Raw genomic sequence first — 19,494 nt, 5'->3', positions numbered from 1 at the left:
AGAATTCCTCAATTTTATCTTATCCTTCTCTTTTCAAATAATTATTTAAAACAAAATTTTACATTGAAGAAAATTATGTAAATATTTTATCACTTGAAGTTTGAAGTTTTTTTCCTTTTTATTCTAAGGGAAGATAGGAATTTCATTACTTCTGAGATACTGGTTACTTGTAGGTTTTATTTTCCAGGTTATTTCTTCGCAGATGAGGTTTCGCTTATATTCTCTATTTTATAACTGAGATTACACAGTGAGAAAATTAACTGACTCCATTGCTGCTGTAAAGCCAGGACTGTATATATTTCTAGACACTTGCTTATGTTGTAGCTCCATAGACATGGAAATAAAGAAATTACATCATTACTTTTGAAATGGAAGTGTCATTCCCAGTGATGTGCTTGGCCTAGGTGTCTCGAAATAGTGATGTGTGGCAGAACCATGAAGCAATTCCTGGAAGAGCAGAAGAAACAAAACTCTATGCTCCCACCCATAAGGAGGCAGAATTTCAGGCTCCCCCAGAGCCAATCCAACAAGAAGTGGAACCCAGAGAGCATGAGGAGCATCAGGTGGAAGAGGAGCACAGAAAGGCCCTGGAGGAGGAAGAAATGGAGCAGGTCGGGCAAGCAGAACATCTTGAGGAGGAACACGACCCGTCCCCAGAGGAGCAGGATCGCGAGTGGAAAGAGCAGCGTGAGCAGCGAGAGGCAGTGAACCTCCTGGAAGGGCGCGCACACGCTGAGGTACGAGGCCACCCACTCATGGTGTGGCATACTGGAATGGAAAACCTGGCTTTATTTTACATATTAAGATAATATATCAACATCTCTACAATTAAAATATGAATGATTTTACTAAACGTTATGTGCACATATTTAAGTTTTCTCTTGCAATGTTAACAGCATAGCTACTTGCATACCTCAGAAAGATGATCGGTGATGAGAGAGCACACCTGTTAAATATGTGCATTGTTGTTTTTCTCGGTTGTATACAGTCAGAGATTCATCCTCACATCACCTTAGTAGAGTAGAACAGGTGAGAACTGGGTGGGGCACCTTCCCAGTTTGTTCCCAAGTCCTGTCTCGAGCATCTTGAGGCAGACAAAAGGCTCATTTTCTATGATCAGGCATCCTCCTCTCCCTGTTCATTTATTGTCAGTATGTTGGCTTTTGCATTCACCTTCCAGGTGGATATTTAATTATCAAAAATCTGATTTTACTACGTGGGGATATTCTGCTAGGTGAGCATATCTAAACAGCCTCTGCTCAGGCTCCTCCTACTGGGCATGCCACTTACACATAAGACTTTTCCCTTTCTTACAAAAAATATGATGAGGATTATTATAAATGATGCTTTAAAAGAAAACTCACCCTTTCCTCTTTTAAACCAACAGTGCAGCTAGATGTCTTTCTTTTACTGTCTGTAAACTGATTCTCAACAGTAGGTTACCTGGAATTTACATGCTGATCACCTTCTGTTTATAACTCTGAGATTTTCTGAGACTTCAAGCTGCTTGAGGCTTTAGGCTGAGCAGGTGTGAAGACCTCTGTAGTTGCCCTCTTAGGTAGTTGCAAACTTAGCCTCAGAAAGCTTCTTCCAGTCTTGTATCCTTCCCCAATAGAGGAAGTAATTCCCCAGCAGCTTTACTTCCCAACTCTCTACCCTCTTTCCTTTGGTGAGAATTTTGTGTGCTTTTGTTAGTATGGCAGAGAGGATGTGGAGTAGCTCATTTGGATGCAGACATTTTTTATTGATGCATAATATATGTATATATTTTCAGAGTATGTTTAATATTTTGAAATATTCATATAATGTATAATAATCAAATCTAGGTAATTGGGATATCCATCACATCAAATATTTATCTCTATTTTGGGAACAGTCAGATTCTTCTCTTCTAATTATTTTGAAATATAACATAGATTATTGTTAACTGTAGTCACCCTACTGAACTACCAAACATTAGGTCTTATTTTTTCTCTCTAACCATATGTTGGTACCATTTATCAATCTCTCTTCATCCCCCTTTCCATCTTCTGGTAACCACCAGTTCACCTCTATCTTATCAAGATCTGTTTTTTTTAACTCCCACATGAATTGAGAACATGTCATATATGTCTTTCTGTGCGTGGATTTTTTCACTTAGCATAATGACCTCCAGTTCCATCCATGTTGCTGCAGATGACAGGATTTCATTCTTTTTTATGACTGTGCATACATACCACATTTTCTTTATCCATTCATCCATTGATGGACTCAGGTTGATTTCATATTTCAGCCATTGTGAGTAATGCTGCAATAAAGCTGAGAGTGCAGGTAACTCTTCAATATGGCGATTCCTTTCTCCTGGATGTGTGCCCAGTAATAGGATTGCTGGATCATATGGTAGTTCTAGTTCTAGTTTAAGAAACCTCCATACTGTTTTTCACATTGGCTATAGTAATTTACATTCTCACCAACAGTGTATGAGGGTTCCTCTTTCTCCACATCCTCACCAGCATTTTTGTGGCATTTTTGATAAAAGCCATTATAACTGGGATGAGAGAATATCTCGGAAGCAGAATTTTAACAATTGCTGTATCAGATATTCCTTTAATAAGAAGGCACCATCTTCTCAGCCATTCTTAGTTTCTTTGAAAAAAAATCAATTATCTGCTTTTCCACTATAATCTGGAATGTGACTTTTTTTTATTTTTGGCTGTGCTTAGCCTGGGAGTGGTATATACATTACTAGAGTTAATTAACATCCCTTGGTCTTTAACTGTTTATGGAAAAGGCCTTAGGCGTAACATTAGGTCACAGATTGCCCAGTTAATGTTAAGTTACCAAAGTTACCAACTACTTATTTATATCAGAGCCTGTGAACATAAACTTAATTACAGTTTGAAACTGATCTTCTGTTGCACCCTCTGTACCATTTGAGAAGGAAGCACATTGAAAATCTACCTTAATACCAGCAGTTGGAAATATCAGCTGCTAAACAAGCCAAGGATGATTCAGAGAAAATTGGGAAATAGGAGTTTTGGGACTTTATGTATAATCACAGTTCACCTGACAAATAGGTGTTAATAAACCAGCTGTGCCTCCCGCGTTTGTCGGGGAAACAAATGAAGAGAAAACCTAGAGCAGCTAACCCCTCTTGCTCTGCACCAACTCTCTTTCTCCCCAGGTGTACCCTTCAGCCAAGCCAGTTATCAAGTTCCGATCACCGTATGAGGAGCAGTTAGAACAGCAGAGACTGGCAGTGCAGCAGGCGGAGGAGGCCCAGCGGCTGCGGGAACACCAGGAAGCTTTGCACCAGCAGAGGCTGCAGGGGCACCTGTTACGGCAGCGGCAACAGCAGCAGCAGCAGCTGGCAAGAGAGACGGCCCTGCAGAGGCAGGCCGAGCATGAGGAGGGCCAGCAGCAGCACCAAGGGCAGCTGCGGTAGCCTTCCCCTTCTTCAGTGAACGTAGACGGCCCCTGCTCCAGTTTTCATATACAAATTAAAAACAGTTTTGTGCATTTGTGGTTCATGAAGTTAAGGGGCTCATATTGCTCAAATAGCCGAGGCAGAACAGCTACTTGAGAATTAAATGCCAAATATTTAATTTTAAAAATAATATTTTTTTCTGCTTAAAAGCGATAGGTTAGTTCTCTAAATAGCTTTGCACCTTTGTGCCAGCTTAACTTTATCATTAAAAGATATTTTATCTTTTTAAGATGTCTTTTGAAAATGTATCTGGAATTTTTATTATACCTAATTGCATACATAAGAGGGTTTTAAAAAGTTTTTATGGCTTCTTAAAAAGGATGAGAAATATTGCTTATTACTATCTTTAAAGATAAATGACCTATGTCAGTCTGTGCCACTGAATTTGTCTCACTGGATTTATCTTGTTTGTGTCTCTCGTAGGCAGCAAGCTCATTATGATGCTATGGATAATGATATTGTTCAGGGAGCAGAGGACCAGGGAATCCAGGAAGAGGAAGGAGGTGGTGAGACTTCTTAGATGATGAATGTTTTAATTAATTACTTGATAACATTGTATATTATCAATGAGCCAATATTATATAACATCAATGAGCTATAGGCATTCCTGAGTAAGTGCAAAGGAGATTTGTGAATCATGTCTTTCTCTTAATCCTCCTAAACAGTGCACACTGCTAGTGAAAATTGCTCAAGGTAATCTGTGTCTTCCCTATCATTTTCCCTGTAGTTTAAGCTTTTTATATGCTAATTATAATATTTCTGACAAATTATTATAGGATTATTATGCTTTGGGAAACATCTACATTTTCTCCTTACCTTGGAAGTCCTTACATCATTGCCTTAAAATGTTTTCAAATTAAGTCAATAGTAGCTTTCATTTATGGTAAGCACTTAGTATGTAATTTATCAAATATTGCTTACTGTTATAATAGAACCAGAATGTAACTAACTGTCTCTCTGGCACCACTAACACTTAGATGTGTATCCTTTCCTAAAAAGTCAGAGAAAGTGATTACATACAATCTCCCTCAATAGCCTGTTGTGATATTGTACAGCTCTTACAGTCAAGAAATTGTTTTCCTTATGTCCTCCATGTGGCACTTTAAGCTTTTTTGTTCTAATATCAGTAAGACTAGAGAATGGTTTGCTCTCTTCTCTATGTAGTAAACCCCTTTGTGCACTTGAAGTCTGTTGGTAAGTTACTCTGTATCATTATTTTCTCTAGGCTTAATACTCTCCATATACTTAAACTTTCCTCTTCTATATTATTATTTTTTGAAGTGATTTGTTCTCTTTTTGTGCTCAATTCTCTTTAAATATTTTTTCAAAAAGCAGCAAGTAAACATCTGAGTATAAATGTGTGCTGTTTCTGTGCTGTGGCAGTCTTCCTCATTACTGTATCAGAAAACATGTGATGGGCTATATTTGGTTTTGAGCTCCACAGATGGGGTTGGTCTTCGCTGCATTTCCTGAAACTATCAGTTTCTTCTTTTGGAGCCTAGCTATTTCCTCTGATATTATCAAACATTAGTTGATTTCTTCAGCAGTGTCCAATCAACTGGGCTTTCTTTTATTGAGAAAGTTTTGATTGTTGTGGTTTTCTTGCATATGTGGGAAAAATTATAGCCCCTGTTATAAATATTTATTTTAGAAGAAAAATGTCTAACCCATATCATCTCTTTAGACACACAGTCTGTGTAAAGAACATAACTGTATTCAGAAAAGCCAAGACATAGGCCTTATGTTGAGTTAACTGAGGTGGAGGTTATACAGTCTATAAGAAAGTCCACTGCTGGCTTTTCCTTGAGTTGAAAGGGAAGAATCCTATTTGATTCATTTTGGGCTGATTTTCGTTCCTTTGATTTGCTAGCCTATGAAAGAGACAACCAGCACCAAGATGAAGCAGAAGGAAACCCAGGTAATAGACATGAGCCTCATGAACAAGGACCCCAAGAGGCTAACCCAGAATCTGAGGCAGATGTAAGTATCTTCTCTTCTGCCCCTGACACGTGGTAAATTTATAAGGTGGGAAAGAGAGTTGAAAATTTGCCTGATGCCAGCCTCTAGCCCTGTATATTTCTGTTATATCCTCAGCACAGAAGGAAAGTGGCTTGCATAATTATATATGGGCAGTGTTTTTAACTGTAAACCATGGTGTATGTGCATGTGATGAGCTGGTTTAATGGTTGCTCTGGGGAAAAAAAACACAGGATTTTTTTTTTTCTAATGACTTTTAGATTAATAAAACTAAAACCTAGAAAAGCAAAATTGAAAGAGATTGAAATATGTAGTAACTCTGAAAGATGGAGGAATAAAAGGCAAGTGTAGAAGTTGGAGACGGCACCGGAGAAAGGAAACTGACCTTGCCTGAGCATGTTAAGCCGTCTCCTAGGGTGTTAGGTATGTCGTGTGACTCTGTAATCTCTCAGCAGTCTAGTGACCATTTTAATAAATATATGGATAAGGATGTGTGATTTGAGACATGAAGAGTTGTTCAGGTACTGCAATGGTACAGAAAATTTAGAATATAAATAGATAGACATCTAATTACCAGCATTGTTATTTGTGTTTACCAAAAACTACTGAGATCTCCAATTCAGCTGGTTGGGCTAGAGCCTTGGCCCTGCCTACAAGTGAGGCAAACATGTGTTTAGTGAGCCTGTTCCTGTACGTGTAGATAACTTTTACAACTTATTTTCGCTATCCTGTCATCTTTTGCCAGTAAATAAACTACTATGTTTATAACAGTCTGTGCTATCACATGGGCCCGGTTTATATCGATTCAGTGGATGATTACAAGAAGGACGCATGTCCTTGATAATCATCGAGAAAGTCTTTCTGCTAGCTACTTAAAGCCCTCTTGATGGAAACAGCTTTTCCACTTAGCTTGCACTGAGATGTGCAGAACACCTTTCCCTACCATCCCTTGCATCAAGATTTCTGAAAATACGCTCCAGGGAACCTAGTCCTGAAATATTTTCAGGAAAGAGCAAATACTTGAGAACAGAAACATATGAGAGTGCAAGAGTCTGTCCATGAGAGAGCAAGAAAGCAAGTGTACAAAGGCCTGCAAATGTGCATGGGTGGGAGAAAGGGAGAGTACTCCAGTCACTTGTTTGGGAACTGCTGTAGGTGCTGATTACTTGACTATATGATCCTTTACTTTCCTATCCTCTGTTTATTTGTTCTGGGGAACATGCTGGGAAACACTGGCCTTTGTACCATTCTTCTTTTTAATTAGAAATTATTAATCCCACTTGTTCCTTTCTTTTTCTCTCTGTTTTATTCGAACATAACAACTGTGCCTGCTAATTCATACTTGTTACTTGGTCAGAGGTGAGCTAGTCATTTTCATGAACTTTTGCAAAAGATATTTGGTACTTTCTTCTGAAAAGAATATGTTACATTTTCCCTATATTTCCATACAAATTATTGATAGTGCACTAAAGAAAATCCATATGACAAGAGATTGTGGAGTAATTAGAGTTGAGTGTGAAGGTGGTAATTTGTTAGTCTCTGCATTCCCAAGAATAATGTCATTTGCACTTCAATAACATTTATGGCCAAGGATGTTCAGAAAACAGATCAGCTGAGACTGCAGTGAACTCTCAGACATGTTCAAGACTCTTAAGTGAACTGAAGTAGAATCTTGTCTGGAGAATACTGATAGAGACCGAATCCTACTCTGTGGCTTTCCTCTCTCTTAGAAGCGTTTACAACTTTAGTAAGTGTCCTATTGATGACCTGGGAGTGATTGGGGAGGCTCATGACGAGCATCACCGTTCCTGCCCATCTCAGCCTCTAAAATCTAAATCTTTATTAGGACGTTTATTATTTGGAAGGTGCTTAGGGAGCTTAAGTGGAAAATTGAAATAATTCTAAAGTTGATAATATGAAGGACCTTTGTCGAGCACAGTAACTTAGGAGATGATTTGGGGATGACATTTTTCATAATATATTACCCTATTGGGCAGTTTGGTAGCTCAGTTCCTTTTAACTCCCATCTCTTGCCAGGTCAACATCTCTCGGTTTCAAGAAAGTGTTTTTTAATTAAGAAATTTGAGCCATACTAGAAATTGACCGTTTCCTTTTGAGTTAGCCTTTTTCTTGTCTTGTCTCCTTTCCCGGCCTCTTTATGGGTCCTTTCTGGTATGGGCCTTCTTTCCCATCAATTGCTTTTCACCTGCTGACATGTTAAAAATTGCTTGCACAGGGAAGCTTGCATAAAAATCAACATAGCAGCGAAAAGAGTTAATTGCCCATCTAAATCCCCCACCTAAATTAGTATATATTTTTTCTCACTTGGTCTTCTTTTATTAATTATTTTCTTGTTTATTCAGTTCTGTTTACATTACTTGTGTCAGTAGAGCTTTGAGAACTGTTTTGAAATCACTTGCAGAAAAGAAGTGCTATTTGTACCTCATTGTGATTCATCAGCCTCTGACAAGTAAAAGCAGGAGTTTTCCCTTTTGACAGTGCAATGCTTGATTCTTGTAAGTCTTGGCAAGGATAGATCTGAACAATTCAGTGAAGGATGATTTCATTTTCTACCAGTATGTAGCCTTTCGAATGAAATTAAACTTGATCCTCAGTTTTAAAGTGTAGTTGCTTTTTAAAATTTTACAGAGAGCAGCTGTAGAGGACATAAACCCAGCAGATGATCCTAATAATCAAGGTGAGGATGAATTTGAAGAAGCTGAGCAAGTGAGAGAAGAAAATTTGCCAGATGAAAATGAAGGACAAAAACAAAGTAATCAAAAGCAAGAAAATACAGAAGTAGAGGAACATTTGGTGGTAAGCAGATGCCACGAGGAAGGGTGGGTTTAACTGGGGTATTTTGACAAACATCTGGCTTATGTAAAAGGTTAGTCATAATCTACATTGATGGAAGGTTTGCCACTTTGGTGGTTTTTAGGCCACTTTATGAAACGATATGCCTCTGCTCTGAGAGAGATATTCATATGGCATTTGAAATGATATGCCGTACATCTGAGGATGCAGTGGACATCCTGGGCTTTGTATTAGAAATGATTAGTCATCACTTCCTGGCCACAGATGCTTTGAAACTACCCTTTTCATGGTGGCATCCTTGTTCTTTTTCCCAGAGTACTGTGTCAAGGGCGTCTGATGTACAGTAACATGAACCTCCTCTCTTGTTTCAACAGATGGCAGGAAATCCAGACCAGCAGGAGGATAATGTTGATGAACAGTACCAGGAAGAGGCAGAAGAGGAGGTAGTGAGAATTGAATCCCCTGATCAGATTGGTCTATCACGTACACTAATCTTAAACAAACCTCGGCAGTATTGGCTTTGACATGCCTTCCACAGAAATGTTCAGAAAGACTTAAGCAGGATAAGAAACTGTGGTTTAAGCAAAAATGGATTATGGCACTGGAGACATTTGGTTAGGAGATAATAAAAGCAGGATAATAGAATCCATCTCTTTGGTTCTCACCCGAAATTTTGAATTAAGAGCGCATTTGGCTTTCCAGGAATGGTGGACTTAGATTTGTATGATTTTTCGTTAGAACATTTTCTCCTGTCTCCCTCTGCACGTTGAGGGAATCCGGACTAGCCCCTGTAGCTTTTTCCGCGGCCATCTCCCCAGTGCCGACCTCACAGGATACCCCGTAGCGTCTGTTGGGATCAACTTAACAACCTCCAAACATTTTTGTAAATTTTACAGTCTCTTCTTCTGGCCTTTTTCCTCATAAGAATTCAGTATCTTAATTAACAATAAAGAAAAGGAAAAAGATGTAAAGCGCTCAGTTGAGTAAAATGCATTTGGGTAAAGTTTCTTAATATTTTATTTTAGTTTGCTTTTCATTGTGAATTTCTGGCATCTGGTTGTTAATTAGGTAGAAGTAGCATTTATTGTGATGCTACATTCCTATAACTGATTGGTGAATGCTGTTTCTTGTAGCCATTTTATCACAGCATTCTGCTGTATAGACAACTGTAATATTTACGAGTCTGATAGGAATTAGGCCAAGACCCTATATTTAGTCTCCTTATGGACCAGTAAGTGGTTCCCAAATTAAAACCCTGGGTCAGAGCCGCTTCTCAGCCAGGTGTCTTGGAAATGTGTGGCTTTATCCCTAAAGGGAACCCGATGGGAGGATGGACATACAGCAGACTGAACACAACCCACCACCGGAGACCCTGTGCAGAAATCATGCCCTGTGCTCTCACACACACAGTTCCCTCCACTAGGTCTGCTTTCTTGTTCTTACTGATTTTCTCAGCTTTTCAGAGCTAATGATAAAATTTGTGCTTATACCAGGAAAACAAAAAAGGGTGCTGCTCTTTAAGGTCACTGGCAACCTGTCTAGTTACATGCATTTTAACTGGCTTGATCTTTTTGTTCTCTGGCTTCTCATCCTAATCAAGACCCTTGACTGTCTTGTCAGAAAGAGCAGTAGAGAAGATAGAGACTTTGAATATTAAGACATTTGGCAAGAAAAAGATACTCCTCCGGACCTCTCATGTAACAAGATGTCTAGACTGATATCATTTTGTTTTATTATGTCCGATAAGAGGAGTCTTTGAGGGATTAAAAGAGAAAAGATTCACCTTGGCTTCCTTTTAAAAATTCAGAACGTTAAACATAAAATTTTAATCAGTATTTACTGATTCCTTTTCACTTTTATATTATGATCAGTTAAGGTAGAGGAGGGAAATCCTGTGATCCAAGAGTAATCAAGAGTAGAAAGAGAAGAAAGACAGATGCAAGAGGGAAGGAGAAATGGTGCTGAGACAGAGGAGGTTGCCCGGGCTGAGTGCTGCCTAAACTCAGCAACTGCTCCTCACCCCATCACTCATCCCCCTTCGGATCTGCTGGACCGACAGGACTCTTTTCCTCTTGCTGCACCTGGCCCCAGGTCCTAATTATGTTTACCTGGTTCCTGCCAAAAATTCTTATAACAGTGTCCAGATCCCCTCCTGCACGTGCTCCAGGTTGCCAGCCCATCACTGAGAGCTGTTGCTCCTTGCGCTCCTAGTGGAAGTTGTGTGTGCCTTTTTTTCTTCCCAGTGTAACTTTCCTCTCTGCCCCCGAGCCTTGTTCACGCTGTGCTGTATTTTTGTGATTTGTTTCTGAGATGATTAATGTTTGCATCTTGCCACCTCTATCCATTATTCCCGGGTCTTCCCTTGAGAGAGGAGAAGAGTGGTTCCCAAATACCATTTAAATGCTAGTGATAGAGACAAAGTTCTTGTCAGACTATGGCAAAATGAGAAAAATAAAGGGGAGCATAGTATATGCAAACACATATTGTTTTTAAGTGTATGGATTACACTTAAAAACAATATGTGTTTTTAAGTGTTTTTATACGTATGAAACCTCATTGGTGGAAGGAAGCACTCTGAAAACCATGACATGCTATGGAACTGTGCACTGTTTTTGTTTGTTTGTTTGTTTTAATATCTCCATTAAACCTTAGAGTTTTGCAGCTGCCCCAGCTAACCACTAGAATGCAAGGCCTGTGGCTACCATCGCTTCCCTTCCCCTCCAGTGCACAAACTTATTTCTGTCAGCATTTCTTCCTGGGGAAGAATTGCATCTTGCCAGGGCTGCACCTGTTCAGAGGTATAGCCTGTCAGACTTATAGACTTGACCTCTAAGAGTACAGGACCCAAAAGAAGTGTAATTTCAGGAAATTTATACTACTCTGCCTTCTTTTATCTTAGTGCAGTAAGTCTTATCTTTCTAAGACATAAAAATTGTTATTATTTACAAGCATTCCTTGTTTCTCATTTGGGATTATTTCAGTGGAAGGCATGATCCCTTCCTCACATCATGATCCCTTCCCCGCATCATGATCCCTTCCCCACGTCATGATCCCTTCCCCGCGTCATGATCCCTTCCCCGCGTCATGATCCCTTCCCCGCGTCATGATCCCTTCCCCGCGTCATGATCCCTTCCCCGCGTCATGATCCCTTCCCCGCGTCATGATCCCTTCCCCGCGTCATGATCCCTTCCTTATGTTGCTTACATTCCAAATGTTTTATCGACTTGTAAGCAAACAAGACAATTATGGCATTGCCGAAAAGTGCTATGTACACTTTAAAATTATTTACATGTTCAACCATGTATAGATTAAATGACCGAAAAATCAGAATACCTTAATTTCCCTCAATGTAACTGAAAGCAGATTAATCTGAACATGCAGAAGAGAACAAGTACAAGGGTTTTGTTCACCTTCACTGGCCAAATATATACATCTACCTACACGAGACTGCCAGCCTGTGAGCACCATGTCAAGAAGCTTTTCTTTTTGTTGTTGTTGTTTTTTGTTTCTTGAAACAGAGTCTTCACTGTCGCCCAGGCTGGAGTGCAGTGATGCAATCTCGGCTCACTGCAACCTCTGACTCCCTGGTTCAAGCAATTCTCCTGCCTCAGCCTCCTGAGTAGCTGGGATTACAGGTGTCCACCACCACACCCAGCTAATTTTTGTATTTGTAGTAGAGACAGGGTTTTGCCATGTTGGTCTGGCTGGTCTTGAACTCCTGACCTCAGGTGGTCCTTTCACCTTGGCCTTCCAAAGTGCTGGGATTACAGGCATGAGCCACCATGCTTGACCAAGAAGTTTTTCAATTGGAAGAAACTTGTTAAAAGCAGGGTGTTCATCACCATAGCTAATGTTGCTGAAGGCCTTTTGTTCATAACCTTCTGTCTACCTCTTTGGATCCTACTGTTCTTACCTACTTAAGGCTCAGCTTTCTGCCTTGGCTCACCCCATAGCATCTTTAATGTGTAAAAGAAAGGTGTTAATAGACACCAAGAGAGGATATCCAGTCAAAGCCTATTTTAAGACTCAGTGAACCTGTTTTATTTTTTATTTGGCCGTTTATTAAACTTTGTGACATCAGATAAGGCTCTTTTCTAAAATGCCTAAAACATTATATTTCAGTAGATAAAAATGAGTAACAACAGCAGTGTTTGGGAAATCTGACAAAGCATTGTGACAGCTTTAGCAGGATGCTAAGAGGGCCAGTTGTGGAAGACATAATCTGTATGTCTACATTATAAAATAATAACAATTGGCTTCTGGTTGTTATTTATTCTCAGCATATTTTAAAGATCAGTTAGAACCTCTATATCATTTTATTCCGTTTCATTACCAAAGAGCATTAAAGACATTACTACCTTGTTTTTTTCTGAGACAGAGTTTCACTCTTGTTGCCCAGGCTGGAGTGCAATGGTGTGATGTCCAATCGCTACAACTTCTGCTTCCCAGGTTCAAGTGATTCTCCTACCTCAGCCTCCTGAGTAGCTGGGATTACAGGCATGCGCCACCATGCCTGGCTAATTTTTGTATTTTTAGTAGAGATGGGGTTTTTCCATGTTGGTAAGGCTGGTTTTGAACTCCTGATCTCAGGTGATCCACCTGCCTCGGCCTCCCAAAGTGCTGGGATTACAGGCATGTACCACTGCACCTGGCCAGCATTACAGCCTTTAAGATGAGTTTGCATTGCTTTTGCCCCAAACATCAATAATATATTACTAGAATAATAATGTGTCTCTAACTAAGAGTCTGTTTTCTTTATGTCTGGAAAATTAGAAAATTTTCACTTGTGGGTTCCCTAAAGAGTAGTTCAAATCAGTGGTGTCTAAATGAGATTAAATTGACAACTGGTAAACAAGCTACATTTTCTATAGCACATCTCCAGAGACTAGTGATATAACCCAGCATCCATTGTTATTCAAGGAAATAGTTCTTTGTCTTTGCTGTGAATAAGGATCACCTTGAAGAGTTTGTGGCATATACAGATTTCTGGACCAGACACTTACCCTTGAGATTTTGATCTTATCTGTTCTGGAACCTAGGAATCAGCATTCTTCATAAGTGCCCCTTCACCCACCCACCACCTGCTGATTCTGACAGCTCAGTATTATACTGTTTAGAGAAATAGTCCTAGGGCAGACAGTTGTAGATGGCATCTGGGAAGTCTGAAACTCCTATCTGTGTACATGTGTCCCTTTGCTAAAGACTTTCTAACCAAAGTCTTAAAAGGGTTCATGACTCCCCAACCACACATACATACAAGAAATTAAGGATCATTGATTTTTATCCAATGCTTTTATTTTACATATAAGAAATTTGGGCTTCAGAGGGGTTAGTTAAAAAATTTGAAGGTCGCTTAGCTTTTATTGATTGTTAGAAACATGATTACAGCTACCTAGGTCTGATTTTAAAGGCTACCATAATTAAGTGTACCATGCACAGTAACTATATAGTTGATACGGAGAAGTTCTTTATAGAAATTAGTGAATATAGACAGAATGATAGAAATAGAAAGTAACCGTTTTTTGTAACCCCTAATTGAAGCAATTGATCTAAGCAACAGTCATCAGTGAATGATGTCACTAGATGAACAGAGGTCAGGGAACTTTACCATGAAGGGATCAGGCTGTCCCTGCCTGAGCTCACTGACCAACTGTAGCTGCACTAAAAGTGGGACAAACGATTGTACGTGCCTCCTGATATGATAAAAAATATGAAACATACACCATCGCCTCTAAAATACCCTTGTTTTTTAAACTGAACCTGAGTTTATTCAGACTTTTATGTTAAAAGTACATGTATAGGAAATGTTGAAACTAGAGAAATGAGTTAAGTGATATAAAGAAGCAAATAAATCCAGGATGTGGGTCATTTTACAGGACAGCAAATCCATAGCAGTAGGGAAAAAAGAGAGAAGTGAATCCCATGTTATGTGTGCTCTTCCTTAAAATCATGATTAGAACCAACCAACTGTAAAAAGACATTGAGACAATCATAAAAATGTAAGTATGGACAAGACATCAGATGCTGCTATGGAATTATTTTATCAGGTGTGAGAACCATATTATGATTATATAAGTTGTTTATTGTTTTTATATATGTATATACTGTGATATGTGAAGGTGTAATTACATGATATCTAGAATTTTTAAGAATAATTTACTAAAAAATGGAAAAATGACGAATGATGTAGCTGTGGCAACATTGAGATAGCTTTTGAACACTGGTGGTAGCTATAAGGGGTTTATTGAATGATTTCTTTGTTTGCATGTGCTTGAAGATTTTCATTACCAAAACAGTTGACCTTCTGATTTATACAGTCAGAAAAGTTTCAGAGCCAAGGCTTTAGTCCAGATCTTTCTGACTCCATAGTATATGATAGGAGTTGGCAAACTATAGGCTGCAGCCTCGTTCATAAGTAAAGTTTTTGTTATGGTGGTGGTGGTGGTGATTGTTGTTGTTCTGAGATGTAGTCTTGCTCTGTCACCCAGACTGAAGTGCAGTGATGTGATCTCAGCTCACTGGAACTTCTGCGTCTTGGGTTCAAGCAATTCTCCTGCCTTAGCCTCCTGAGTAGCTGGGAATATAGGTGCCTGCCACCATGCCAGGCTAATTTTCGTATTTTTAGTATAAAACTTTTAGCTAAATTTTGTATTTTTAGTAAAAATGAATAACTTTTCATCCTGTTTTTAGAGGGAATTATTTATCACTAACTCCCTAGGGGTTTCACCACGTTGGCCAGGCTAGTCTTGAACTCCTGACCCTATGATCCGCCCACTGCAGCCTCCCAAAGTGCTGAGATTAGAGGTATGAGCAACCGCGCCTGGCCAAGTAAAGTTTTATTGGAACACAAACATGCCTCCTTGTTTACATATTGACTGTAGTTTGTTTTTGTGTGTGTGTGCACTGCAAAGAGTGGTCAAGTTGTATTGTTGTGAGAGAGAGACCTTATGGCTAAGAAAGCCTAAATATTTCCTATCTGGCCCTTCACAGAAAAAGGTTGCTGATCCCTGATTTAGATATTCTTCTTACCATACAGCATAAACTCAAGACTGTTTTCTCTCCAGTCAACTACAACATTTTAATGTTTATAAATGATATATTTTCATTATTAAGGCTGTAAAAGACATGTCTTTGTTAATCAAAATTGACAGGGACACTTCAGCAATTTAATGATGTTTCAGTTAGGCAGACCTTAAGACAGCCTGAAATAAGTGCTTCATTGTTTTCATCCCAGTGTCCTGTGGAATGTTACTATGAGGTTCTATGACTCTGGGCAGAGGAGATGTTATGGGCCACTATAGAATGGTAAAGTGAGACAAGATTGGTGTCTTTAGCTCATTCCACCAGGAAATATGAATACAGCGGATACTCAATGCTTTGTCCTCAAAATGTATTTATTTGGTGCCAGGTTAGTTTAGGGGCTGTAGGTCAAACTGGCATTGGACTGGTTAGAGGAGATTCACAAATGTTTGGCTAGCCCCGGGTATCTTTCACAAGTCACCTTTGTAGGCTCTTGATAGGCCAAGTTTTGTCCAAAGCTCTTCTGGGAGGCTGCAGTTCATTCTTGTCTCACCTGGGCTGCACACCTTTAGGCAGCACGTAATTTGTTTCTCCTGAATTATAGTAGCTGTGTACTTTTCTTCCTTTTTTCATTTCTCAGATTTTTCAACAGTCTCCCCGACTCCCTCCGCCAAAATATGTGATTTTTGTGTTATTCAAGGGGACTTACTTTGCTCCGCTCCTGGAAGAGATTAGGCTTTCTTTGGTATCAGGAGACTACATTATACTGAACTGATGTTCAGCAGGTTTTTTTTGAAATGTATTCAAGTGACTTAAACATTTTGGCCTGTGTATGGTTTTCAAAATAGTTAACAAGTTAAAAAAAAGTCTTACTCTATATTTCTGCTAGATATGACCATTACGTAGAGATTATTTGGCACAAATATTTGAGTGCTTGCTTCAGTTTACATTTTGAGATAAATATTGGTATCATTTAAACCATAATAATAGTGCACATAAAGGAAAACAGGTTGTATTAGAACACTAAAGAGAGGAATTTTTGAGGCAGTTCAATAGACTACTTCATAAAGAAATTGAAATGATTTTATTCTATTTTCTAGATATTTTAGCCACAGAAATTTATTCTTAAGTATAGAATAGATACATAAAATTTCATCTACATTGTATATAGGCAGTGGTATCTATTCTTTGTGCCTTTACAGAGGAATCACAGAGGCCGCAGGTTGGACAAGCTTGATCTAGATAGTGGCTTAAATAAGAGGCACTTCCTGCCTCCGTAGAATTTACACTGTGTCATAGAGTTCAAATTTCTACAGTTCTCACATATGGAAAAATGGGAATTTTAGTTTTATTATTTTATTTTTGGGGAGGCAGGGTCTTGTTGTGTCACCGAAGCTGTTGTGCGGTGGCACAAACCCGGCTTACTGAAGCTTTGACTTCCAGAGTTCAAGTGATCCTCTGCTTCAGCCTCCCAAGTAACTGAGACTACAGGTGTGCACAGTGTGCCCAGCTAATTTTATAAAAGTTTTTTTGTAGAGACAGGGTCTCACTTGTTTCCCAGGACTCAGACTCCTGGGCTCAAGTGATCCTCTTGCCTCAGTACCCCAAAATGCTGGGGTTACAGTTGTGAGCCACCACGCCTGGCCAGAATGTTTGATTTTATAAGCTGAATTTCTTCAGGTGTTTTATATTTGGAATTTTAACCATTATTCAAATAAGTCAGAAATTCAAGCACAAAAGTCCTGCATTCAGAGTCACTTACATTGATTCTTGTAATAGGTATATTATACATTTCCTCATACCAGTTAGATAAATCCTTGACATATTATATTATTGCAAGTGTTTGAATGATAAAAGTGTGAAAATATATTATTGCGAGTGTTTAAATGATATCTGTGGTTTGTTTTAGGTTCAGGAAGATTTGACTGAAGAGAAAAAAAGAGAACTGGAACATAATGCTGAAGAGACCTATGGTGAAAATGATGAAAATGTATGTCTCAGATACATGTTTCTGTCGAGCACTTGGGTGTCTGCAAGTGTGCATGTGTATAGGGGAGATACATAGATTTGGGATAGGTACCAGTGGCTAATGGTACCTCTGAGTTACCACGGAATTTAACAGGCCCACCTGGAATCAGGAAAAGTTGTGACAACACGAAAAGTAGGAGAGACAGCGGCACTGGTGCTTACATATATCATTTTTCTTCCTTTTTTTCCCTCTAAAAATGAATAACTTTTCATCCTGTTTTTAGAGGGAATTATTTATCACTAGCTCTATATCTCTTAGTTTTTCTTTTCCTTTTTTTTTTTTAATTTTAAGGCCGAAGATAGAAACAATGATGGAGAAGAGCAAGAAGTTCGAGATGACAACCACCCCAAGGGCCGAGAGGAGCACTATGAGGAGGAGGAAGAGGAGGAAGAGGACGGGGCCGCGGTTGCTGAGAAACCACATCGAAGAGCTGAAATGTAGCTGTGCCCAATTTCGAGACGATACTCAGCCAACGGATTCTTTTCAAGCTGCTCAAACATAAATCTGCCTACTGAACTCTAGGATATTTAATTACAAAAATTAAGAACTTAGACTTTTTTAAAACTTTTGTATTAGAAATGCTCATACATTTATATGAATATATTTTGATAATGTAGGTCTAGAGCTTCTTTTATACTCAAGCTAGACATGAAAAAGAAGAAAAACAATAAAGTAAACCTGGGCCCCCAAGTCCGAATTTTTTTAACAGATTACATGAAGTCAGAAAGGTCATTGATTTTGTATATGTTTCAGCTTGTTACCCTTCTGGCTTCTACTTTTCAGGTGTCCCTTGTTTGCCTTTGATAAAATACAGGATTTAAGAACAGGGAGTACTTAGAACAGGGAGTACTGCAAAATGCCATGCAAACTTTAAAGAGAATGGCCAGTTTACTAATTGCTGCCCTTCTGATGTCTTTATGTATAGTTCTGATGGAATTTTCACCAGTCTGTGTATCTCTGGATTGAGATGTATGTACAGAGTGACATACAATAGGAAAGCCATTTTTGTTGTAAAGACATTGTTTTTCAGACTTTTCTGATCGATTTAAAAAACGTTTGTCATTGCTTTAAAATCATAGCTGTTCTGCTAAAGAGAATTGAATTTTAAAATGAGAGAGTATTAAAACTCATATGGCAGGATCCTGGTCTTAATCAGATATTGTTGTGTTCAAATAAGGAAGGTATGGACACATCAACATATTAACCTTTTTGAGGGACTAGTGACTTGTTTAAAAACAAATGAGTGTTTATGTGTGTTGTTTTCTAAGTGAGCACCCATTCTCAATGTTTTCTTTTTTCTGAAGCCACTAATTGATAATTGTTTCAGTGTCTAGTTCTCTACAAGTAATATATATTTCCTCTTTAAGCTCTGTGCCTCAATATGCAATCACTTTGATAGTAAGTATGATTATGAAGACATACCAAACTGCAAATAGGATTATTTTTCAAAACTATACAGTGAAACATACATGGTGATATGATAGACCCTCATGATTTTTTTGTTTGCTGGGTCTGCTTTTTGGGTCTGCTTTTTGCCTGTGTGTAAGGCATTTTAATGGTTGTGAATATAATAGATTCCTTAAAATAAGAAAATTAAAAATCAGAAGCTTCCCTTGGAATAGAGACATTTCAGTTGCAAGCATAAAGATTTTTAAATTTATAGCACTAGGTTATATGATTCATATGTGTGTGGTTTTGTATTAATACTCAAATTAATAAAAACAAATTTCATTTTCTATCATTATTATATGAAGGTAATTTTATTTTTTAATAACCACACTCATAGAAGGTTTTGGTTGTTCCAGTTGAGTGATTGTGTAGGTATGCATAGGAATATTTTGTTCAAATGTACTTTGGATTTCCAATAATCAGAAATCTTACCTTTATGTATAAAAATCCATTATGTAATGTAAAATGTATAATATTGTACATAATATTCAGAATACAAATTATTTTGGTAAATTAGCTTGTATTTTTAATGTCCCAGTTGCAGTATTTAATTATTTGAACCATACTGAAAGTTGGTAACAGTCAATAAAGCTAAAACAAAGTGGCAGACCTTTTAAACTATGTAGTTTCTTACTAGTTTATGACCTTCTAATATTCAGTTCTTTTTCATGAAAAGAAAAATTTTAAGAGATACCAACATAAATTAATGAATTATAAAATGCCTTTTCCCACCGCTCCT

The 19,494-nt window shown here is 38.4% G+C and overlaps 1 protein-coding gene across 5 annotated transcripts in view; it reads left to right on the top strand.

The window, feature by feature from the left end:
* The window catches only part of GOLIM4 (golgi integral membrane protein 4), an 87,191-nt gene extending 67,818 nt beyond the window's left edge, over positions 1–19,373 (top strand). For 2 of the 5 annotated variants that reach the window (XM_012470947.2, XM_012470944.2), the window contains 8 exons: positions 405–737; positions 3,164–3,420; positions 3,890–3,969; positions 5,337–5,446; positions 8,093–8,260; positions 8,632–8,700; positions 17,187–17,267; positions 17,598–19,373. In XM_012470947.2, coding sequence (XP_012326370.2) covers positions 405–737; positions 3,164–3,420; positions 3,890–3,969; positions 5,337–5,446; positions 8,093–8,260; positions 8,632–8,700; positions 17,187–17,267; positions 17,598–17,747 — 1,248 coding nt within the window. In that variant the 3' untranslated portion in view covers positions 17,748–19,373. Of the gene's footprint in view, positions 1–404; positions 738–3,163; positions 3,421–3,889; positions 3,973–5,336; positions 5,447–8,092; positions 8,261–8,631; positions 8,701–17,186; positions 17,268–17,597 lie in introns of all 5 variants that reach the window. The other 3 variants (XM_012470946.3, XM_012470943.3, XM_012470945.3) reach the window with 2 other exon arrangements.
* The last annotated feature ends 121 nt before the right edge of the window (positions 19,374–19,494 follow it).

Source organism: Aotus nancymaae, unplaced genomic scaffold, assembly GCF_030222135.1.
Source record: "Aotus nancymaae isolate 86718 unplaced genomic scaffold, 86718_ANA_hifiasm-v0.15.2.pri h1tg000019l, whole genome shotgun sequence".
Taxonomy (NCBI): Eukaryota; Metazoa; Chordata; class Mammalia; order Primates; family Aotidae; genus Aotus; species Aotus nancymaae.
This window is presented reverse-complemented; position numbering and strand designations above follow the sequence as displayed.